The sequence below is a fragment of the Dendrobates tinctorius genome, unplaced genomic scaffold (genome assembly GCF_039654945.1).
Source record: "Dendrobates tinctorius isolate UK_male_01 unplaced genomic scaffold, ASM3965494v1 ptg000003l, whole genome shotgun sequence".
NCBI lineage: Eukaryota > Metazoa > Chordata > Amphibia > Anura > Dendrobatidae > Dendrobates > Dendrobates tinctorius.
In genome coordinates, this window is record NW_027361671.1 from 50,138,621 (window position 1) to 50,161,353 (window position 22,733).

Sequence of the window (22,733 nt, forward strand, 5' to 3'; positions counted from 1 at the left end):
ATATATATATATATATATATATATATATATTACTCATTATGTAAACTAGGGGGTAGGTCAGTGAGGGATCAGTGACCTGTCAGAAGTCATACCGGTGAATGCCTAATCAGAGCACCACATGAAGACCCCCACAGGCCGCCCCGGAGCATATCATTACCTCAATACTGAAAATAAAGATTAAATAACCACAAGACAGATTTCATCACCAGGTATCATTGTAATCAGTATAACGGCGTCGACCTGACACTGTCTGTAGGTTACTGTGCGCAATCCTCCTGACAAGATGCATTTCCTATAATGCTTCTGTTTTTTCAGATGAGTGGTCACTAGTGATGAGCGAGTATACTTGTTACTTGAGATTTCCCGAGCATGCTCGGATGATCTCCGAGTATTTTGATGTGTTCGGAGATTTAGTTTGTGGCTGCTAGACAGCCTGAATACATGTGGGGATTGCCTGTTTGTTAGGAATTCCACACATGTATTCAGGCTGGCTAGCAGCTGCAAATCATGCAGCTACGGCGACACAAACTACATCTCCGAGCACATCCATATACTCGGCGATCACCCGAGCATGCTTGGGAAATCTCGAGTAACAAGTATTCTCGCTCATCACTAGTGGTCACTGATTACACTGGACTTGCTCTGTGTCCCATCTTATGGGAGCCAATGACTTGGTCTGCTGACTCACACTGCAGGGTTTCCCACTGTGCCTCTTACAAGCAGAAGGCAGAGGAGACGGGCTAAAGCTACATCTCTCTACAAATTCTTCACACAACCCACAGAATGCGATTCAAGGAAGGTTTACCACTTCATCTAATTGCAAGCACTTGCTTACTACGTTACTGCAATCTTACATAAAGCACAAATTGGGGGATTTAATAGGTGAAGAAGTAAATCCTCTAGTTCTCAGTATATCTGACTACTTTTATTCACTGCAGAGAAAGTATTAGGCCTCACTCAGACTTAGGATTTTTCCATGTACAAGAAAATCAGACCGATAATTCTGATCAGAGTGTGTTATGAGTGTCATCTGATTTTTCTACCCTGTGGAGAAATTAAAAAAAAAAAAACCTTAATCTTCTCCATTCTGTGTGTGAAAATTGGACCGTACTCTGATGTCATCTGAGTGCAGTCAGCTTTTTTTCACAAACCCGTTGACTTGCATTGCTGATTTTAATCTGACCCCCATATCAAAATCGGACAGGTCTCCAACATTTTCTGTGAACCATTCATTCCAAGGAATAAATGAGACGTTGAATGGACAGGTATGAGTGCTATCCGTAAAAACCAGGGATGGCACTCGTACATGATAATTGGACTTCTGAATGACTTCTTAGACTGGCTGTCAGAATGGATAGAACATGAGTGACCTCCTCATAATTACATGTTCACACAGTATAGTGCAGGTGCTTAGCATTATAGGTGCACAATTAGCAGGAGTACTACTTTACAGAAGGTAGAAGACGCAGTGTATTGATTGAGTCTTATGATATTTTGTTAATGTTTATGCAAAAATTTCTTTTGCATCATTTTAACCGCTCAACTTCCAAAACTTGATGAAGCAAAACTGGAAACTAATTGTCCTGCTTGTATAATCCGTGGCTGACCCTCCGAGGACCATGTGGCCTCTGAACTTGGTGGTAGAAATGTTGTTTCTTTTTCTCTGCCCTGACAAATAACTTCTTAATGAAGATAATATGAAAGGCCTAGGTATTAGTGTAATAGGCCTTATATCTTGTAATAACCAGCTGGTTTTGTAAATATATGTATAATATATATCTAATGCATACAACTGTTCCTGAGACGCCTATTGATTGTTGCGTACTTGGACGCTCCAATGTCTGAATATGCAGATACTTCCGGAGAAAGGGCCCTCTTATGCGGCTTCACGTGATTTCTTATTTCAGAGATTTTAGACATGTTGTGTATTTCTGCGTTCTCATATACACTGTGTATTTGCATAGTGTTTTCATGCCAGATGGCTACTGGCTGGAGCACAGGGCCTTTCATGGGCCATCTGGGGAATCTTCTGGTCCGTGAGTGCTGCAAGGGTTGGAGAAGGTTAATCACTGCCTGACTTAATGGCTCGAGCAGTAATCCCTTCATGCCCCTGAGACTGAGCCGTATGCTTCTGTATTTCTGGACCAGTGAGTATTTTATGTCGCTGTGCCTTGTGAGAAGAAACAAAAGGCGCTCCCTCGGTTTCGGTGCTCTTTTTGCTCGGTGCCTTAATAAGTGTAGCTTTGAAGTTGATGCTAACCAATACATACTCTTAATGATTTTTTGAGACTATGTGAATATTGGATTTCTCTTCTCAAAAGTTTTTCACTTGATCGTTCACCAATCATCTGGTAAGTGATCACCATATCTCATCCTGTCTCCCGAGAAGGAAGTCTCGTTCTGCACAGATTGGTCCCATTGTGTGCTGACAGTGATTAGTGGCTTGCTACATGACAGAGCATGCGGCCATATATGCTTTTTTTTTTACTATTTGGATGGGTACAGAGGCTCCAACAAGTAAACGCCACCTCTTTAAACGTATGATTAAAAATGGAGAGGTGAGCTGCTTCATAAAGCTGCGTGATTCCCAGTGGTCATATACAGTGCCTACAAGTAGTATTCAACCCCCTGCAGATTTAGCAGGTTTACACATTCGGAATTAACTTGGCATTGTGACATTTGGACTGTAGATCAGCCTGGAAGTGTGAAATGCACTGCAGCAAAAAAGAATGCTATTTCTTTGTTTAATTTTTTTTTAAATTGTGAAAAGTTTATTCAGAGGGTCATTTATTATTCAACCCCTCAAACCACCAGAATTCTGTTTGGTTCCCCTAAAGTATTAAGAAGTATTTCAGGCACAAAGAACAATGAGCTTCACATGTTTGGATTAATTCTCTCTTTTTCCAGCCTTTTCTGACTATTTAAGACCCTCCCCAAACTTGTGAACAGCACTCATACATGGTCAACATGGGAAAAACAAAGGAGCATTCCAAGGCCATCAGAGACAAGATCGTGGAGGGTCACAAGGCTGGCAAGGGGTACAAAACCCTTTCCAAGGAGTTGGGCCTACCTGTCTCCACTGTTGGGAGCATCATCCGGAAGTGGAAGGCTTATGGAACTACTGTTAGCCTTCCACGGCCTGGACAACCTTTGAAAGTTTCCTCCCGTGCCGAGGCCAGGCTTGTCTGAAGAGTCAAGGCTAACCCAAGGACAACAAGGAAGGAGCTCCGGGAAGATCTCATGGCAGTGGGGACATTGGTTTCAGTCAATACCATAAGTAACGTACTCCACCGCAATGGTCTCCATTCCAGACGAGCCCGTAAGGTACCTTTACTTTCAAAGCGTCATGTCAAGGCTCGTCTACAGTTTGCTCATGATCACTTGGAGGACTCTGAGACAGACTGGTTCAAGGTTCTCTGGTCTGATGAGACCAAGATCGAGATCTTTGGTGCCAACCACACACGTGACGTTGGGGTCGTATGCAGTGCCATCCAGTCTCCAAAGAATACCATCCCTACAGTCAAGCATGGTGGTGGCAGCATCATGCTGTGGGGCTGTTTCTCAGCCAAGGGGCCTGGCCATCTGGTCCGCATCCATGGGAAGATGGATAGCACGGCCTACCTGGAGATTTTGGCCAAGAAACTCCGCTCCTCCATCAAGGATCTTAAGATGGGTCGTCATTTCATCTTCCAACAAGACAACGACCCAAAGCACACAGCCAAGAAAACCAAGGCCTGGTTCAAGAGGCAAAAAATCAAGGTGTTGGAGTGGCCTAGTCAGTCTCCTGACCTTAACCCAATTGAAAACTTGTGGAAGGAGCTCAAGATTAAAGTCCACATGAGACACCCAAAGAACCTAGATAACTTGGAGAAGATCTGCATGGAGGAGTGGGCCAAGATAACTCCAGAGACCTGTGCCGGCCTGATCAGGTCTTCTAAAAGACGATTATTAGCTGTAATTGCAAACAAGGGTTATTCCACAAAATATTAAACCTAGGGGTTGAATAATAATTGACCCACACTTTTATGTTTAAAATGTATTAAAATTTAACTGAGCAACATAACTTTTTGGTTTGTAAGATTTATGCATCTGCTAATAAATCCTGCTCTTGTGTGAAGTTTGAAGGCTCTAACTTATTTGCATCTTATCAAACCTGCTAAATCTGCAGGGGGTTGAATACTACTTGTAGGCACTGTAGTAATAAAAGCATCTGACACATTTCTGGCTTTATAATATAGGATAGTAGAAAATCACTTCTGTTACATTTTTTTAAATGTACCAGCGTTTATTGTGCTGCGATTAGAGTTGAGCGATACCGTCCGATACTTCAAAGTATCGGATCGGAATGGATCGGCCGATCTTTAAAAAAAAGTATCGGTATCGCCGATTCCGATACCGGAAGTCCCATTCAAGTCTATGGGACTTCCGGTATCGGAATAAGAAAAATCCTGTTTTTCCCTTGTACAGCCTCTCTGGGGTCTGTACGGGCCTTTCGGGGGGCTGTGCCGGCCTGCCAGGGGGTCTGTGCAGGCTCCGGTGGTCTGTGCCGGCCTTCCGGGGGGCTGTGCCGGCCTTCCGGGGGGCTGTGCCGGCCTTCCGGGGGGCTGTGCCGGCCTTCCGGGGGGCTGTGCAGGCTCCGGGGGGCTGTGCAGGCTTCGGGGGTCTGTGCAGGCATCGTCCGATGGGACTACAAGTCCCATCGGGCGATTCCTGCTACCATGACAGTGATTGACACATTAGCCAATGATGGGACAGTAGTAGTCCCATCATCCGGCTAATGTGTTGAATGTAAAAAAAAAAAAAAAAAATTACATGCTACATACATGCTACATACATGCTACATACATACTACATACATACAACATGCATACTACATACTACATACATGCTACATTCATACTACATACTACATACATGCTACATTCATACTACATATATACTACATGCAACATACATACTACATATATACTACATGCATGCAACATGCATACTACATATATACTACATGCATGCAACATACATACTACATATATACTACATACATACTGCATGCTACATATATACTACATGCAACATACATACTACATATATACTACATACATACTGCATGCTACATATATACTACATGCATGCAACATGCATACTACATATATACTACATGCTACATACATACTACATATATACTACATACATACTGCATGCTACATACATACTACATGCTACATACATACCACATACATACTACATGCTACATATATACTACATATATACTACATGCTACATACATACTACATATATGCTACATACATACTACATGCTACATACATACTACATATATACTACATACATACTACATGCATGCTACATACATACTACATGCTACATACATACCACATATATACTACCCACACAGCAATGGCATAAAGTGAGACTAGGGACTTTTTTTTTTTTTAAGTGGCGGAGGAATACAGTGCGGAAGGATACCTACCTTCCGTCATTGGATTCCTGCAGCCCGTAGAGAACGGCAGCAACAGCTGATGCTGCAGTTCTCTACCCAAGATCGTCGTGGGACACACTCGTGGACTGCTTCGGATCGTGGGTGAGTATTATTGTGGTTTGTTATGTTAATATTTATTCCGTAAAAGACAATGGCTTTGGGGAACAATGTGACAAGTATTGGTAAGTATGTTACTCTATGTTATATGTACTGTATGTCTATGTATGTATTGTATGAATGTATTGTATGTAGTATGTATGTAGTATATATGTGGTATGTATGTAGCATGTAGTATGTATGTAGCATGCATGTAGCATGCAGTATGTATGTAGCATGCATGTAGTATATATGTAGTATGTATGTAGCATGTAGTATGTATGTAGCATGTAGTATGTATGTAGCATGTAGTATGTATGTAGCATGCATGTAGTATATATGTAGTATGTATGTAGCATGTAGTATGTATGTGGTATGTATGTAGCATGTAGTATGTATGTAGCATGCATGTAGTATGTATGTAGTATGTATGTAGTATATATGTAGTATGTATGTAGCATGTAGTATGTATGTAGCATGTAGTATGTATGTAGCATGTAGTATATATGTAGTATGTATGTATGTAGTATATATGTAGTATATATGTAGCATGTAGTATGTATGTAGCATGCATGTAGTATATAGTATGTAGCATGCATGTAGTATATATGTGTTATGTATGTGGTATGTATGTAGTATGTATGTGGTATGTATGTAGTATGTATGTAGCATGTAGTATGTATGTAGCATGCATGTAGTATGTATGTAGTATTTTTTTTTTTTTTTTTTTTTTAACATTTAACACATTAGCCGGATGATGGGACTACTACTGTCCCATCATTGGCTAATGTGTCAATCACTGTCATGGTAGCAGGCATCGCCAGATGGGACTTGTAGTCCCATCGGACGATGCTTGCACAGACCCCCGGACATCAGCACAGCCCCCCGGCAGGCCGGTACAGACCCCCACAGGGTGCACAGACCACCGGCAGGCCGGTACAGACCCCCACAGGGTGCACAGACCACCGGCAGGCCGGCACAGCCCCCCGGCAGGCCGGTACAGACCCCGGGCAGTCCACACAGCCCCCCGGCAGGCCGGCACAGCCCCCCGGCAGGCCGGCAGAGACCCCCGGAAGGCCCGAAATGACGGCGCATCATGATGCGCACACACCGCGCATCATGATGACGTCAGGCTGTCAATCAACTGAACTTCCGATTCCGATGCCGACTTCCGATATTGAAAAAATATCGGAAGTCGGTATCGGAATTCCGATACAGCAAGTATCGGCCGATACCCGATACTTGCGGTATCGGAATGCTCAACACTAGCTGCGATTAATTAGATGTAATAAGCCTGTCTTTAGGAACTCCCGATGCTTCAGATGAGTTCAGTATTTATTTTAGGTTGAGAGCCCTCTTAAAGGGGTTGTCCACTACTTGGACAGCCCCTTTTTAAATGCCCGAGACCCCCAAGTAAAACAAGAAAAGCTTATGGTCCCCTCCCGCATGGACGCCATTCCAATGATGCCCTCATCTGGTCTCCCAGCACTCACATGATATTATGGCGCGTGAACGCTGCAGCCAATCATCGATCTGTTTATCAATACTTTTGTTAGGGGACACTAAGTGACTGCAGCACTCGCATTACATGAAACTGTGACGTGAGTGGGAGGGGAGTATAAGCTTTTTTTAATAACTGACATTTTAGAAATGGTTTCCCCCCTTTAATACCATATAACACTACAACCATTATCCATATGAATATTTGCTTTTTGATAATTTAAAAGGGTTTTCCCATAGTGTCACTGAATGAAGGGAACGCAGTCCTAATGTAGCGCTGGGCCTTCTTCACTGGTTTCCCCTGTACAGCAGACCCCAGCTACCTGATTTTGCTGGGAGCAGCAGCATGGCCCGATGGCTGAGTGCATTTGGGCAAGGGGAGAATAAGGGTATGTGCACACATTGCAGATTCTGCTGTGTTTTTGCTAAACCCGCAGGTAAAATGACTTCCGTTTTACCTGCGCATTTAGTGCAGATTTCCGGCGGATTTACTGCAGTTTTTGTGCGGATTTCCCCTGCGTTTTGAGACCTGGGGATTCCTATAATGGAGCAGGTCTCAAAACGCTGCGGATTTGCACAAAAGAAGTGACATGCTGCAGTTTTGAATCCGCAGCAAATCTACGTGGAAAAATCCGCAGCATGTGCACTGTGTTTTTTTTTTCTTTAATAGGATAAAATGTTACTGTACATCACTTGCAGTTCTGCTGCGGAGCTGCTGGTCCAAATCCGCTGCGGATCTGCATCAGAATCCGCAACATGTGCACATACCCTTAGATGTAGTTGTAGTGTTACACCATCACTGCATTCCCTCATTGTCCGTATTGTAAGCCGTGCCTTGTGGCTATAATTAAGTTATGGAATATCCTAGTGATGAGCTTTGCGCTGTTACTTTAATCGCAAATGTAGATGTAGAACCACAGCATATTCATTATGTGTGAAAGTACTGTAGGCCCCATGCACAGTAGACTAACGGCAGCCCAAACATCTGACAGTCTAATGTGTATGGGGGCTTCCCAACTCTCCCTCGACAGAGAGGAATATCCCAACATCATGTCTGATTTCGGACTGCCAATCTCTTTGTTCTTGGTGAAATCCACCGCCAGAGGATTCTGACAGAGGCTCGCTCATCCAGAACACAGTAGTGCTCGGCAGAGTCGGTGCTCCTGTGTATGGAGAAGTCCGGAAGGATGTTTGTCAGCTGAACCTTCGTTCAGCTGAGTTCTATCTATTGTGTATGGGGGTTTTTATTCCTGAAACATCTGTGTAGTGAAATAAAAGCAATTGTCTCTTTCCTTATGGTACACTGCTTGTGTGCTGCTGATAATCTAGTTTACTAAAATACTTTAGTTCATCTTGAGGTTTCTAAGAAAAGGTGGCATCTGCTGGAACTAGAGCACTTGTGTTCTTTGTTATAGGGCACAGCAACTCGTGGGGATCATGAGACTGCCAGTGTTATGAGCTCAAACAGTACCTACTCCGTTCCTCGAAGACTGACCAGCCATCTTGGTACCAAGGTAAATGGACAATGTAACACTGAATGTGGTCTCTGTAGTCAGTGACTGCTCTACTCCAAGACTGAAGACAAGCACGGTGGAAGTTCTGCGGGCTCGTCTACAGTCTTCGAGGAAAGCATTGCTCAAGCGAAATTAGAAATTCTTGTGGGAATCGGCCGTAAATACCCAAATTGAGTTTAGTTATGAGAAAATGAAAAACGGTCTTAGGAGCACAGGAAAGCGACCATCTCTTGTCTGAGTCTCTTTCCTGCGCTCCTAAGACCCTTTTCCATTTTCTCATTGCTACTATCCTCCATTGGAGGTTTTCGGCTGGAGCTGCGGTGGAGAACTGACATCCTTGTCGGCCCCTGGGTTGCTTCCTAAGCGCTCCTTTATGACTGCTTATCACTGACTGTTACAAATTGAGTTTAGTGGCTTTCTTGTACCATTGGTTGGCTTCACTTAGATTCAATTCTGTTACATTTTGGTTATGATAACAGGCAGATATGGATAATACGCCAGCGTGAAGAGCTCTAAACAGTATGTAGCAAAATAATAGAAATGTTTAAAAGATAATATTTCGCAATAGATCATTTCCAGATAGTAGAAACAAGCATACATACTATGCAGAATAAAGAGAAAAGCAAAACTTGGGACCATTTAGACAGAGCAGTAATTGGGAACGAGCGTTCATTTCCCAATGAGGGGCCTGTCTAACTTGGCCAGCAAACACCCAATGAATAAAATTCTTTAAAATCATTGTTCTCAGCAGCACATCCTCCTCTGTAAAAACAGGTGATGTTCTGCCGAGAATGTGATGTTTTATGCATAGAGAACAGTTAATCATTATTGATTTTTCCTAAACAGGCTATTAATCGACTACCAGTTGGCTTCCATGTAGCTGATCAGTGGGCATTTAACTCCTGAGAAATAAACCATCCAAAGCCCCAAGATGTCAGAACTGTGGAGCTCTTCTAGGGTTTATCTGGAGACTCCATTCTTGATGTGATCACTAGTCTGTGTGAAGCCTGGGTGTACCCATAGGCACATCACTATAATTGGGCACTGATGCCCTATGTGAGAGCTTTATGTACTACATCATCCGCAGTAACTGCTTTGATAAGATTGATATGAGGCCAGGATGATGACACATTCTGCTCTCCTTCTCTCTATTGCCTTTTTTCTTTTTATGTTTTAATTAATGTATGACTTTTGTAGATATAACTTAACCTTATAAAAAAAATCTATTCATAGGTGGAAATGGTATATTCTCTTCTATCAATGCTTGGTACTCATGACAAGGACGACATGTCTCGTACTCTGCTAGCCATGTCCAGCTCCCAAGACAGTTGTATTGCCATGCGTCAGTCTGGATGTCTGCCTCTACTCATCCAGTTACTGCATGGAAACGATAAAGATTCGGTGTTGCTGGGAAACTCCCGTGGTAGTAAAGAAGCACGTGCCCGAGCGAGCGCAGCTCTGCACAATATCATTCACTCCCAGCCAGATGACAAGAGGGGACGGAGGGAAATCCGGGTCCTGCATCTCCTTGAACAAATCCGAGCCTATTGTGAAACATGTTGGGAATGGCAGGAGGCACACGAACAAGGAATGGACCAGGACAAAAACCCAAGTGAGACCGAATTTAAATCAAATGTATTGTTATGCCACAGATTAATGGTGGGACATGTGTCTTTTCGAAAGGAGTAATCCGTGTTAGCACTGAAAGGGTTATTCCCATCCACAAGCTAGGTGATAACTTTCTTATACAGCTGGAGCGCTCTCCTCTGTGGACACTTGCACTAGCAGAAGTGTAGCCGGTTGCTTTTTGTCTGTGCATATCTGGCCTCACTATGCCCAGACTCCATCTTTATCTTCCCTGAATCTTCCACATTTAAAGGTGTCGTCCAGGACTTTTATATTGATAGCCTATTCTTAGGACAGATCATCAAAATCTGATCGGTTGGGGAGCACACTTGAGAAATTGTTTGCTGTCATCTATGTGAACTCTGGGAGATCAGTTGTTTAGTACCCTGGCATGAAGACCGACACCCAGTGTGAGCGCTCACTATGTGTGACTAGCTATATAGACTGCCCCCTTTCTTTTTGTTTCTTTCCATACTTTTTTATACATACGGTCCATCTGCCAACTGCATATAATACATGCATCAGTTTTGTGAGATTGGAAATAAAAGCGATTCTTCAATCTCTGAACTAAAAGACGTATTTTTTTATATAAGTCACCGATGTATGTACCGTAATTGGTTCATAGTGCATATGATTGCGAGTGAAACCTTTTTTTTAAAGGTTCTGTATTTGACATGAGAACCTCCATTAAAATCAGACAAATTTGCATACCTAGGTTGTGTGTAACCCTACTTGTGTGGCAAACAATTGTTCACCCATATTGCCATCCTGGTTTTCAGTGCCCGCCCCGGTGGAGCATCAGATCTGTCCTGCCGTGTGTGTGCTGATGAAACTCTCTTTTGATGAAGAACATAGACATGCAATGAATGAACTCGGTAAGATAAGGATGTGCTACCAGATCTAACCTACAAATTCGAGTGGAGTAGTGTGATTACTAAGATGTCAATGTTTTCTGTTACAGGAGGATTGCAGGCGATTGCTGAGCTATTGCAGGTTGACTGTGAAATGTATGGACTTATTAATGACCACTATAGTGTTACTTTGCGGCGGTATGCTGGAATGGCTTTGACCAACTTGACATTTGGCGATGTAGCCAATAAGGTGATTATAATTTACCTGTTTTTTTTGCAGTTTTAGGGTATGTGCACAAGCTGCGGATTCTGCTGCGGATCAGCAGCAGATTTGGTCCTGCGGATCCGCAGCAGTTCCGCAGTGTATAGTACTATGTTAGCCAATGGGATTTCAAATCCGCAGTGCACATGCTGCGGATTTTTCCGTGCGGTTTTGCTGCGGTTTTAAATCAGCAGCATGTCAATTCTTCGGATTCCGCTGCGGTTTGACACCTGTTCCATTGTCCAGGTCTCAAACCGCAGGGGAAAACAGCTGGCAAAACCGCAGGTCACTTTACCTGCGGATCCACGGGGAAAAATCCGCAGCGTGTGCACGCAGCCTTATTTGGCCATTTGCAGAGCAAACCCTTTTTCTCATAATTAGATGTGTATGGTTGTAACACATTTGTTTGCTCTTCAGGCTACTCTGTGTTCAATGAAAAGCTGTATGCGAGCCCTTGTAGCCCAGTTGAAAGCTGAAAGTGAAGACTTGCAGCAGGTGAGCTTGCAGTATATAAATCACTATGAAAAAAACATTATTATGACAGTGCAGACAAAACATCTTCAGGCGTCATATAGGACATGGTGCGTTCTGCAATGTACTTCAATTAAAAATGCAGTGACTTTGTAGTGGTTAGAATATTGATCTGTCCCTCCATAGACCCCGCAGTCCACTGAGGACCACTGCATAGACTTCAGTGTGTGAAACTATTTTCCTAGGCCTCAAATATTAGAGAGTTTTTTGAAGAATGTTTTTAATTGTGCCCAATATTAAGTATTGTTCAAAAAAAAAAATTATTTACTCCTTAAATCCACCTCTCACCAAAGTGATGATGTCTCATACATTAGCTAAACCCTGGCCTCAACAGTCAGGAGCCAAATATGCAAACATCACAGCTGAGGCCAGTGGTTAGCTACAGCGGTTATGTGACGGATGGCTGTCCTGGTACTAGCCAGATCTTGGGGAGATGCAGTCCTGGAAAGGATTTAAACAGGTTGTCCTCTACTTTAACGTTGATGACCTATCGTTAGGATAAGTCATCAATGTCTGATCAGTGGGGTTCAACATCCTACACCCCTGTCGATCAGCTGTTCTCGGTACCGGTGGCTGAAAGTGTTCAGTTACGGAGATTGTGACCGTGTACTGCACATCCGCCCCTATTGATTTTAATAGGGGGTGGATGTGCCGTAGACATAACAGCTCTGTAACGGAGCACTGTCAGCCACCGGCACCAAGAACAGCTTATCGACAGGGGTGTAGGATGTTGAACCCCATCAATCAGACATTGATGATTTCTCCTAACCATAGGTCATGAACGTTATAGTGGACAACCTGTTTAAATCCTTTCCCTTTCCAGGACTGCTGCTCCACAGTAATGCCATCCGTCACCTGACCTGATAAGGGTAAGTAACGGGAATTTCTTTATTTAGGACAATGTCTTTTGGCACAATTTAAAAAAAAAAAAAAAGAAGAAAAATCCCAGAAGACTCCTTTAATTAAAGCTGGAGATAAAATTCACTTTAATTCTTAAGGGTTTCCTTGATTATTGCTAGGTTTATACTGCTATTTTGGTCATGTAGTTGAAGTAAATCATATGATACAGTTAAACCTAGGGCAGAGATCTGCTTGACCAAAATGGAAGTTAGCAGGTCAATTGAGTAAATCCCTCAGAAAATAAGACCGCAATATTAACGACTTACACCAAAAAGGAGCAGTATTTAACTCGATAATATTTGTCGCAGGTAATAGCAAGTGTGCTCAGAAATCTTTCTTGGAGAGCCGATGTCAACAGTAAGAAGACTTTGCGTGAAGTTGGCAGTGTTAAAGCATTGACAGAATGTGCCCTGGATGTTAAGAAGGTAAATGAAGAATGGGGCTGTGCATTTATATGATTTGCTACCAATTTCTTTAAAATGAAAGAATTGTCAGATCTAAATAATACAGGTTTTTAATCTTCTCGTGATATGTTAGTGTTTTGTGTTTTGTTTTTAGGAATCCACACTGAAGAGTGTACTGAGTGCCCTGTGGAACTTGTCAGCCCACTGTACAGAGAATAAAGCAGACATATGTTCGGTGGATGGGGCTCTCGCTTTCCTAGTTGGCACCTTAACTTACCGAAGTCAGACCAATACATTGGCCATTATTGAGAGTGGAGGAGGAATACTGCGAAATGTATCCAGCCTGATTGCCACTAATGAAGACCACAGGTCTGCTTACAGTACCAGCCAGAAGTACTTTTACAATGGTAAGCAGATCAGATTTGTCTGACTTTGTTTTTGTGTTTCATCGTAGGCAAATCCTGCGGGAGAACAGCTGCTTGCAGACCTTATTACAGCACTTGAAATCACACAGCCTAACCATTGTCAGCAACGCATGTGGGACCCTGTGGAATTTATCTGCACGCAATGCTAAGGACCAGGAAGCTCTCTGGGATATGGGTGCCGTCAGCATGCTCAAGAACCTCATCCATTCAAAACACAAAATGATAGCAATGGGCAGTGCAGCAGCCTTAAGAAATCTAATGGCAAATAGACCTGCTAAATATAAAGATGCCAATATCATGTCCCCAGGATCTACTGTCCCATCTCTTCATGTACGGAAGCAGAAGGCGCTAGAAGCAGAGCTCGATGCACAACATTTGTCTGAAACTTTTGACAACATTGATAACTTAAGTCCAAAAACCTCTCACCGCAATAAGCAGAGACATAAGCAGAATATGTACAACGAATATGCTGTGGATTCTAGCAGACATGATGAGTCCATTTGCAGGTCTGACAACTTTACCCCTGGGAATTTGACTGTTCTTTCTCCATATATGAATGCAACAGTTTTGCCAGCACCCTCTCCCAGAACAGCAGGTGATGAAAACAGAACAGAAAAGGACAGGGAAAGGCCAGGAATAAACACCTATCATTCAGGGAGTGAAGTAAACTCATCCAAACGTATTGGATTACAGCTATTAACTACTGCTCCGATTTCTAAAGTTTTGGATGAGGTGTCAAATATTCATCTTGTCGAGGACAGAATTTCGCCACCCACTTTAGAAGTGCACAGTGCATTGGAAGAAAGAACTATTTCTAGGAAGACTCCTACAAACCATTCCCTTACAAACCCATACAGTTTCACCAAAGGAGATCATTCTAACAGAGCTTGTCCTGTATCCTATATTAAAATGTCATCAAATGATAGCTTAAACAGTGTTGGCAGCACTGATGGCTATGGAAAACGTGGTCAAGTAAAACCTTCAATTGAGGCCTACTCTGAGGACGACGAAAGTAAATTTTGCAGTTATGGACAATATCCTGCAGGGTTAGCTCACAAAATACACAGTGCTAATCATATGGATGATAATGACACTGAACTAGACACCCCAATAAACTATAGCTTGAAATACTCAGATGAACAGTTGAATTCTGGCAGACAAAGCCCAACTCAAAATGATCGCTGGGCCAGGCCTAAACATTTAACAGATAATGAACTAAAACAAAATGAGCAAAGGCAACCTAGGAATCAAAAGACATCTTATAATGTGTTTGCGGAAAACAAAGAAGAGAAACACACAAAATTCTCTCCGCACTTTACTAAGCCAGAAAATGTATCCCCATATAGATCAAGAGCACCGAACACACAAGGAGATCAAATGCGAGCAAATTCTACTATTGGAATGAATCAGAAGTCTACCAAACCACACTGTCAGGTTGACGATTATGATGATGACAAAACAACTAATTTCGGTGAACGTTATTCTGAGGAAGAGCAGCAGGAGGAAGAGGATGGCAGACAAGTCAACTTTAACATCACTAAATATAACCAAGAGGAACATCACGTTGAGCAGCCCATTGATTACAGTCGAAAGTACCCACCAGATGTTCCACCATTAACTCAAAAGACATCATTTTCCTTTTCAAAGAGCTCTTCCAAACAGAGGACTAAGAAAGACCATGCGTCATCCAGCAGTAATACTCCAACACCCAATACAAACCCTCAGAATCAACTTCATCCTAGTTCTGCTCAGACCAGAAGTGGACAAACAAGACAGAAGCAAGCTTCAAGTAAACCTCCTTCAATTAACCAAGAAACCATACAAACCTACTGCGTTGAAGACACACCTATATGTTTTTCTCGCTGCAGCTCTTTGTCCTCTTTGTCTTCAGCTGAAGATGATATTGAAGGGAGAGGGAGAAATGTCCAGGCAGAAAGTGGAAACCATTCTCTCCCAATAACTGAACTAAAAGAGGTCAGAGATTCTACAACAAAAGAAGGTGCTTCTACCGAAACTCGTTCAGCACCGCATCATTTACGATCCAAAACAAGCAGGCTGCAGGCATCAAACTTGTCTCCAGCTGATGCCTCAAGACACAAATCAGTTGAATTTTCTTCAGGTGCTAAATCTCCTTCAAAAAGTGGTGCTCAAACACCTAAAAGCCCACCAGAGCATTATGTACAAGAAACTCCTCTAATGTTTAGCAGATGTACATCTGTGAGCTCACTGGATAGTTTTGAAAGTCATTCAATAGCTAGCTCTGTGCAAAGTGAACCGTGCAGTGGTATGGTGAGTGGAATTATAAGTCCTAGTGATCTTCCTGACAGCCCAGGACAAACAATGCCACCAAGCAGATGTAAGACTCCACCACCCCCTCAAACAGCACAAAATAAGAGAGAGACAAATAAACCAAAAGCAACAATTAATACTGAAGAAAGGGAGCCAGTGACAAAACCGACTGCTGTGCACGCAGCAATTCAGAGGGTCCAAGTGCTTCAGGAAGCTGATACCTTGCTACATTTTGCTACTGAGAGTACACCTGATGGATTTTCATGCGCATCGAGCCTCAGTGCTCTTAGCCTTGATGAACCATATATTCCTAAAGATGTAGAGCTTAAAATTATGCCTCCAGTATTTGAAAATGATCAAGCCAATGAACAAGAGTCTGAAAAATCAAAAGAATCAAACGAACGTCACAACAAAAAGGAAAAGAAGCAAGGAGAGTCAGAAAAAGACATGCTTGATGACACAGACGATGATATTGACATATTAGAGGAATGTATAATATCTGCTATGCCTACAAAATCCTCAAGGAAAAGTAAAAAATCTTCCCAACCAGCTGCATCCAAAGCTGCTCCTCCTACTGTTAGGAAGCCAAGCCAGCTGCCAGTCTATAAACTTCTTCCTCCTCAAAACAGACTACAGGCTCAAAAACATGTAAGTTTCACCCATACAGATGATATGCCTAAGGTGTATTGTGTAGAAGGCACACCAATAAATTTTTCTACAGCAACTTCTCTTAGTGACCTCACGATAGAATCACCACCAAATGAGCTGGCAACTAATGATCATGTTAATGCTGCACCTGTTTCTGCTAACTATGAAAAAAGGGACACAATACCTACCGAGGGGAGGAGTACAGATGAGACACAGGTAGGAAAAGGCAAAAATACTGCTACTCCACGTCTAGATGAAGATAAAACGGAGGAAGGTGACATTCTTGCCGAATGTATACACTCGGCAATGCCCAAAGGTAAAAGTCACAAGCCTTATAGAGTCAAAAAGATTATGGATCAAATTAATCATACATCTTCCGCTGCTCCTGGAAATAGAAATTCACAAGAAAATGAAAGGAAGCTAACCTCCCCTGTTAAACCTATGACTCAACCAAATGGACGGTCAAAGAAAAACCCTGATCAAAAAAGAAGTTTAATACCTGAAAAACCTTACAATGACACAAGAAAACAGAATAGTAAAAATCTGAGAGAAGCAAATGAGAAACTAACTAGCAATGAAGATCGTGCAAAAGGAAGCTTTGCCTTTGATTCTCCCCACCACTATACTCCAATTGAGGGCACACCTTACTGTTTTTCAAGGAATGATTCCTTGAGTTCTTTAGACTTTGATGAAGATGATGTTGATCTTTCTAAAGAAAAAGAAGAGTTGCGGAAGGACAAAGAAGTGAAAGAAACTGACACAAAGGAGGATAAAAAATATCCATCATCAAAGCAATCATTAGTTCAAGAGCAGGATGAGCAAAGTAATATAGCTGGAAGAGATCGGTCAAAATCATTACTACATAAACAGGCTTCATTTCCACCTGCATCTAAAGGCCAAGATAGAGGGGGAGCTTCTGAAGAGAAAATGCAGAAATTTGCTATTGAAAATACACCTGTATGCTTTTCACGTAATTCATCTCTTAGCTCATTAAGTGATATTGATCAAGAGAATAATAACAAAAAAATTGAACCGCCTAAGCCAAGTGAACCACCAGACTCCCAAATGGAAATGCGGAGACCTCAGACCTCAGGGTATGCTCCTAAATCTTTTCATGTTGAGGATACCCCAGTTTGCTTTTCTCGTAATAGCTCTCTGAGTTCTTTAAGCATTGACTCTGAAGATGATTTGCTACAAGAATGTATTAGTTCTGCAATGCCAAAGAAGAAGAAGCCCTCAAAGAACAAAACTGAAAAGGAGAAGGTCCGTTCAAATAGTATTGGTGGTATTCTTGCTGAAGAGCCAGATCTTACCCTTGACTTAAGAGATTTACAAAGTCCAGACTCTGAAAATGCATTTTCTCCAGATTCGGAAAACTTTGACTGGAAAGCAATCCAGGAAGGCGCCAATTCAATTGTCAGTCGAATACATCAAGCAGCTGCTGCCTCACTGTCCCGGCAAGGATCTTCAGACTCAGATTCGATCCTTTCACTGAAATCTGGCATTTCGTTGGGCTCCCCTTTCCATCTAACACCTGACAAAGAAGAGAAACCCATCACTGCAAACAAAGGGCCAAGAATTTTAAAGCCTGGAGAAAAAAGTGCATTGGAGTGTAAGAAAAATGAAGATGAGACTAAAGGCATTAAAGGAGGAAAGAAGGTATATAAAAGTATGATTACTGGAAAATCACGGTCCAGCTCTGATTTTTCAAGTCAGTGTAAACAGCCAGCACAAGCAAATATGCCCTCGATATCTCGAGGTAGAACAATGATTCATATTCCAGGTGTACGTGCTAGTTCTCAAAGTACAAGCCCTGTTTCAAAGAAAGCGCCTGTCCTAAAGAATGCATCATCCAAAAGTTCTAATGACAACTCTACTAGCTCTCCTAGAGTGCAAAAACCATTAAAATCTGAATCATTCTATAATAACAGACAAACTGTTCCATTGGGTGGACCAAGTAAAGGGTCATCTAGATCAGGTTCGAGAGAGTCTACGCCTTCAAAACCTTTTCCTCAACCATTAAGCAGACCTATGCAGTCACCTGGTCGAAGTTCAATTTCACCAGGCAGAAATGGGATAAGTCCCCCAAACAAATTTTCTCAGTTGCCAAGAACATCCTCCCCTAGCACAGCATCCACTAGATCCTCTGGCTCAGGCAGAATGTCATATACATCTCCAGGTAGGCAGCTAAGTCAGCAGAATATGAGCAAACAGTCGAGTCTACCAAAAACAGCCAGTGGTATCCCAAGAAGTGAGTCTGCATCAAAGGGCCTAAATCAAAATGGATCTGGATCAACTAAAAAGGTAGAGCTGTCTAGAATGTCGTCAACAAAATCCAGTGGAAGTGAGTCTGATAGATCTGATAGACCAACTTTAGTACGTCAGTCTACTTTTATTAAGGAAGCACCTAGTCCAACTTTAAGGAGAAAATTGGAGGAGTCTGCATCATTTGAGTCCTTATCTTCATCAAGAGCAGATTCCCCAACAAGATCTCAGTCGCAGACACCAGTATTAAGTCCTTCTTTTCCTGATATGTCATTATCCACTCATTCTGTACAATCAGGCGGATGGAGAAAAACTCCACCAAACCTAAACACCTCATCAGAACATGGTGACGTCAGAAAGCGTCATGACATAAGCCGGTCCCATTCTGAATCGCCATCCAGGCTTCCAATTACACGATCAGGAACTTGGAAGCGTGAACACAGTAAGCATTCATCTTCACTTCCTCGTGTTAGCACTTGGAGAAGAACTGGAAGCTCATCTTCCATTTTGTCTGCGTCTTCTGAATCCAGTGAGAAAGCAAAAAGTGAAGATGAAAAACAGCCATGTTACTTTCCAGGTCCTAAATTTCCAACAGACTGTCCATCAGCAAAAGGAACTTGGAGAAAAATAAAGGAGAACGAAGTACTTGACACGGCAAATAGTGGATCAAGTGCATTTGCTGAATCAGCAGAAAGTAGGACTGTCTATCAAATGGCTCCGGCAGTTTCTAAAACAGAAGATGTATGGGTAAGAATTGAGGACTGCCCCATCAATAACCCTAGGTCAGGGAGGTCCCCTTCTGGAAATTCTCCCCCAGTTATTGACAACATCTCAGAGCCAGGAGAAAAGGATGAGGGAGTAAGAGACTCACAAGGAAGGCATAATTCTGGGAATGGAAATGGGCTAGTTTTGGAAAATAGGCAGAAATCCTTTATTAAACTGGATAGTTTGGATCCAAAAGGGAGTGACCCAAAAGTTAGCAGTCAGTCATCAGGGCAGGAGACAAATGAAAATTGTGTTACAGAGCGTACTCCTTTTAGCTCAAGTAGCTCAAGCAAGCATAGCTCACCAAGTGGGACTGTTGCAGCACGCGTGACTCCATTTAATTATAACCCTAGTCCTAGAAAAAGCACTGCAGATGGTAGCACAGCCCGACCTTCCCAGATACCCACGCCTGTGACAACAAATTCGAAAAAAAGGGACTCAAAAAGTGAAGCTACAGACTCTAGTGGTTCACAAAGTCCCAAAAGACATTCTGGCTCATATTTGGTGACTTCTGTCTGAAAAGACTATTTACTATTGTTTGCAATGAAATACTGATGTATTATTTTTTAGATGTCCGTGTATATTGTTCAAAGACACAAATATAAAATCTGTAAATACTGATTTTTGATGAGGATTGTTCAGGAAGCCATACTACATGACACAATATTGTCACTTTTACTGTAAAATAACAGATACAGCTTCAGAATAATAAAACCCAGGTTATTTATAGAGCTTTTTCAGTAAACCATTTCGGGTCTTTTAGAGCATTTGACGCTTTTTGGGCACCGATGCATACTGTTAACAAGAATACTCAAGCAGTCCATACACATACCCTTTATAACTGTGGCTGGGTCCTTTTTATTGAAAGGATCTGACCGATCTAATTGCATCAAACTTGTATTGAAGCGAATAACAGACTGTTGGTTTAGTGATTGTGAATACATTTAACTAAGCAACTTATGCGGCTGTAATCAGCAATGTGACTTCTACTGAAAGGTGTTTGTTTTTTCTATTTTTTTTTTCCTCCCGCTCTCCTATTTCTCCCCTGGCTGGCCTTTTTGCATGACCGATCTGACAATCCCAAGTACCGTGATCTCATGATGTGCATAGGTACAATAGGTATGGTGTAACAATCCACAATGAAAAAAGGAAATCTGTGTTGCAGTTCTAGACAACCGCCAACTTCCCCCACCCCATCGTAGACTCTGCTTACTCAGAGATTTCGTAGACCCCCCCACTGCTATGCTGTCTAGTGTATGTCCTGGTATTTGAGGTGAGATGGCTGCTCTTTTATGATGAGACCTAACTGAACATTTCTGAATAAATTATTACTGTATGTAAATTCATAAGTGTTTTTATTGTGAACTGTAAAGATACGTGGCATGCACATTTTTTTAATGGGAGCAGGGCGCTAGATTTTTTTAATTTTGTTAATGGATATATTGCTGAATTATGTTGCTTGATATAAATAGGACCTTTAAGGGCCCCCATTATCTTTTTTGAAAAATATCTGATTAATATGAGATTAGTAATAGATTTTGAAAACATGGCCTCGGCTAAACCAAATGTCATTGCCTGCTCTTTTATGTCAGCATTGTTAACTTTGCACACAAGACCTAAGTAACTGGCAACTGGTTGCTAGGGACAACAGAATTTATAAGGCTATGTCTCCATAGCAACACTATTTCAAATGCATTGGCCCTTTGCTGACATCAGAGAGCAATAAAATCTGTTTGACAGCAGTCAACCCATGTTACTTTATATTTAACCCCGTGATATGCCATACATTTTATGGCACAGCGAACGCCATCGCCATTCATGAATTTGATGAGCAATGGTCGCTTCGCCCACTCTGTCGAAACTAGGTGAAAATGGCGGAGAATGCCAAAAATTGCGAAATATTAGCGCAGCCTTGAGTTGCACCAAAATGTAACAGTTTTTCAAAGCTTTATTCTGATGTGAAAGCTTTGATGAATCGGCCCCATATAATTAAAAATCCTGGAGATAATTTTCTGTCGTGAGCTAGAATCGAGCCATTAGGGGAAAAGTAAATTATCACTTGCTGCCAAAATCTTTCTGAACAAATGAAGTCACTCAGATCTAGTAATGTTAATATTCTTGTTATACTTTGCACTTTGTTTTGTTTTTTTTTATTACAACTGGTGTAAATCCTGGTTTCATCACCTAAACTGATTTTTACATGTAGTTGTACTTCCAGAAAGGAACTGACTTGTACTAAACTCAACTTATTTATTAATTTTGAAAAGCTATCTGCACTCTGATCGTCCTATTTGTTGTTGGTCTCAGTAGCCGCAGTTCTGCAATGCAGGGCTCCAGCTAGTGAAAGATCAGATAACCTGCACACACTTGCAGACTGTGTGTATCGTTACTAATAGAAGTGAATTGTAAAGCCAAGATGGGAATAATGTATTTCTGAATGGTTGTGGAAAATTTTTTAATTTAAATACTAACTTTTTTTTTTTTTTTCTTGTCAAGGCAGTTTATCTATGCGTGACTAAGAAAATTTTATGACTTTTGCAATAAAAATTAAAACAATGATGTGTCTGGTTTAAGTGATTTCAATCAAACCATTTCTGGATGGAATTTACTCAGGCGAATGGGGTAACTTTTGCTATGCTCCCCCCAGCATTGCTTTGTCGCTACAAGATAGTGCTGGTCTTTTCGGCAGGGGGTGTCCATTACTAGACAATCGCTTCTTAATAGCTACAGTCTAGTGCAGAAAAGGGCACAATTACCTCCTGGACCAGCACTGCTCAGGTTATTTGTCACAATGAAGAGGTTCTGTGTGACCTTGAAACGTGTAGACTTTTTAAACCAGCACAATAAATGTTTTTATATATCCAATATTATACATCTTTGGCAGTGCATGAGTGATACCTCCATCCTGGTTCCTTCAACTGTTGGTCTAATCTACGACCGGTATCCTTGCAGCAGCTGATTTATATGCCCGTTACACGTTGCTTTTGAGCAACCATACCAGGTGAGTGGATCCACCTCCTTTCACACCCCACTGTCATCCGGATAAAACCCTATTGCGCTTTTCTCGTTCCCATTTTCTCATTTTTGAGATGTAAGTATTTCCTTTTTTTTGTTATTTGCACTGGAGCTATTAAGGCGTTGTCCAATAATGAACCACCAC

The 22,733-nt window shown here is 41.9% G+C and overlaps 1 protein-coding gene across 3 annotated transcripts in view; it reads left to right on the forward strand.

Annotated features, from left to right (window-relative positions):
- The window catches only part of APC (APC regulator of WNT signaling pathway), a 199,634-nt gene extending 177,504 nt beyond the window's left edge, over positions 1–22,130 (forward strand). For all 3 annotated transcript variants that reach the window (XM_073550956.1, XM_073550871.1, XM_073551037.1), the window contains 8 exons: positions 8,509–8,607; positions 9,841–10,219; positions 11,013–11,108; positions 11,195–11,334; positions 11,764–11,841; positions 13,086–13,202; positions 13,336–13,550; positions 13,636–22,130. In XM_073550956.1, the coding sequence (XP_073407057.1) occupies positions 8,509–8,607; positions 9,841–10,219; positions 11,013–11,108; positions 11,195–11,334; positions 11,764–11,841; positions 13,086–13,202; positions 13,336–13,550; positions 13,636–20,092 (7,581 nt within the window). In that variant the 3' untranslated portion in view covers positions 20,093–22,130. The remainder of the gene's footprint in view (positions 1–8,508; positions 8,608–9,840; positions 10,220–11,012; positions 11,109–11,194; positions 11,335–11,763; positions 11,842–13,085; positions 13,203–13,335; positions 13,551–13,635) is intronic.
- The last annotated feature ends 603 nt before the right edge of the window (positions 22,131–22,733 follow it).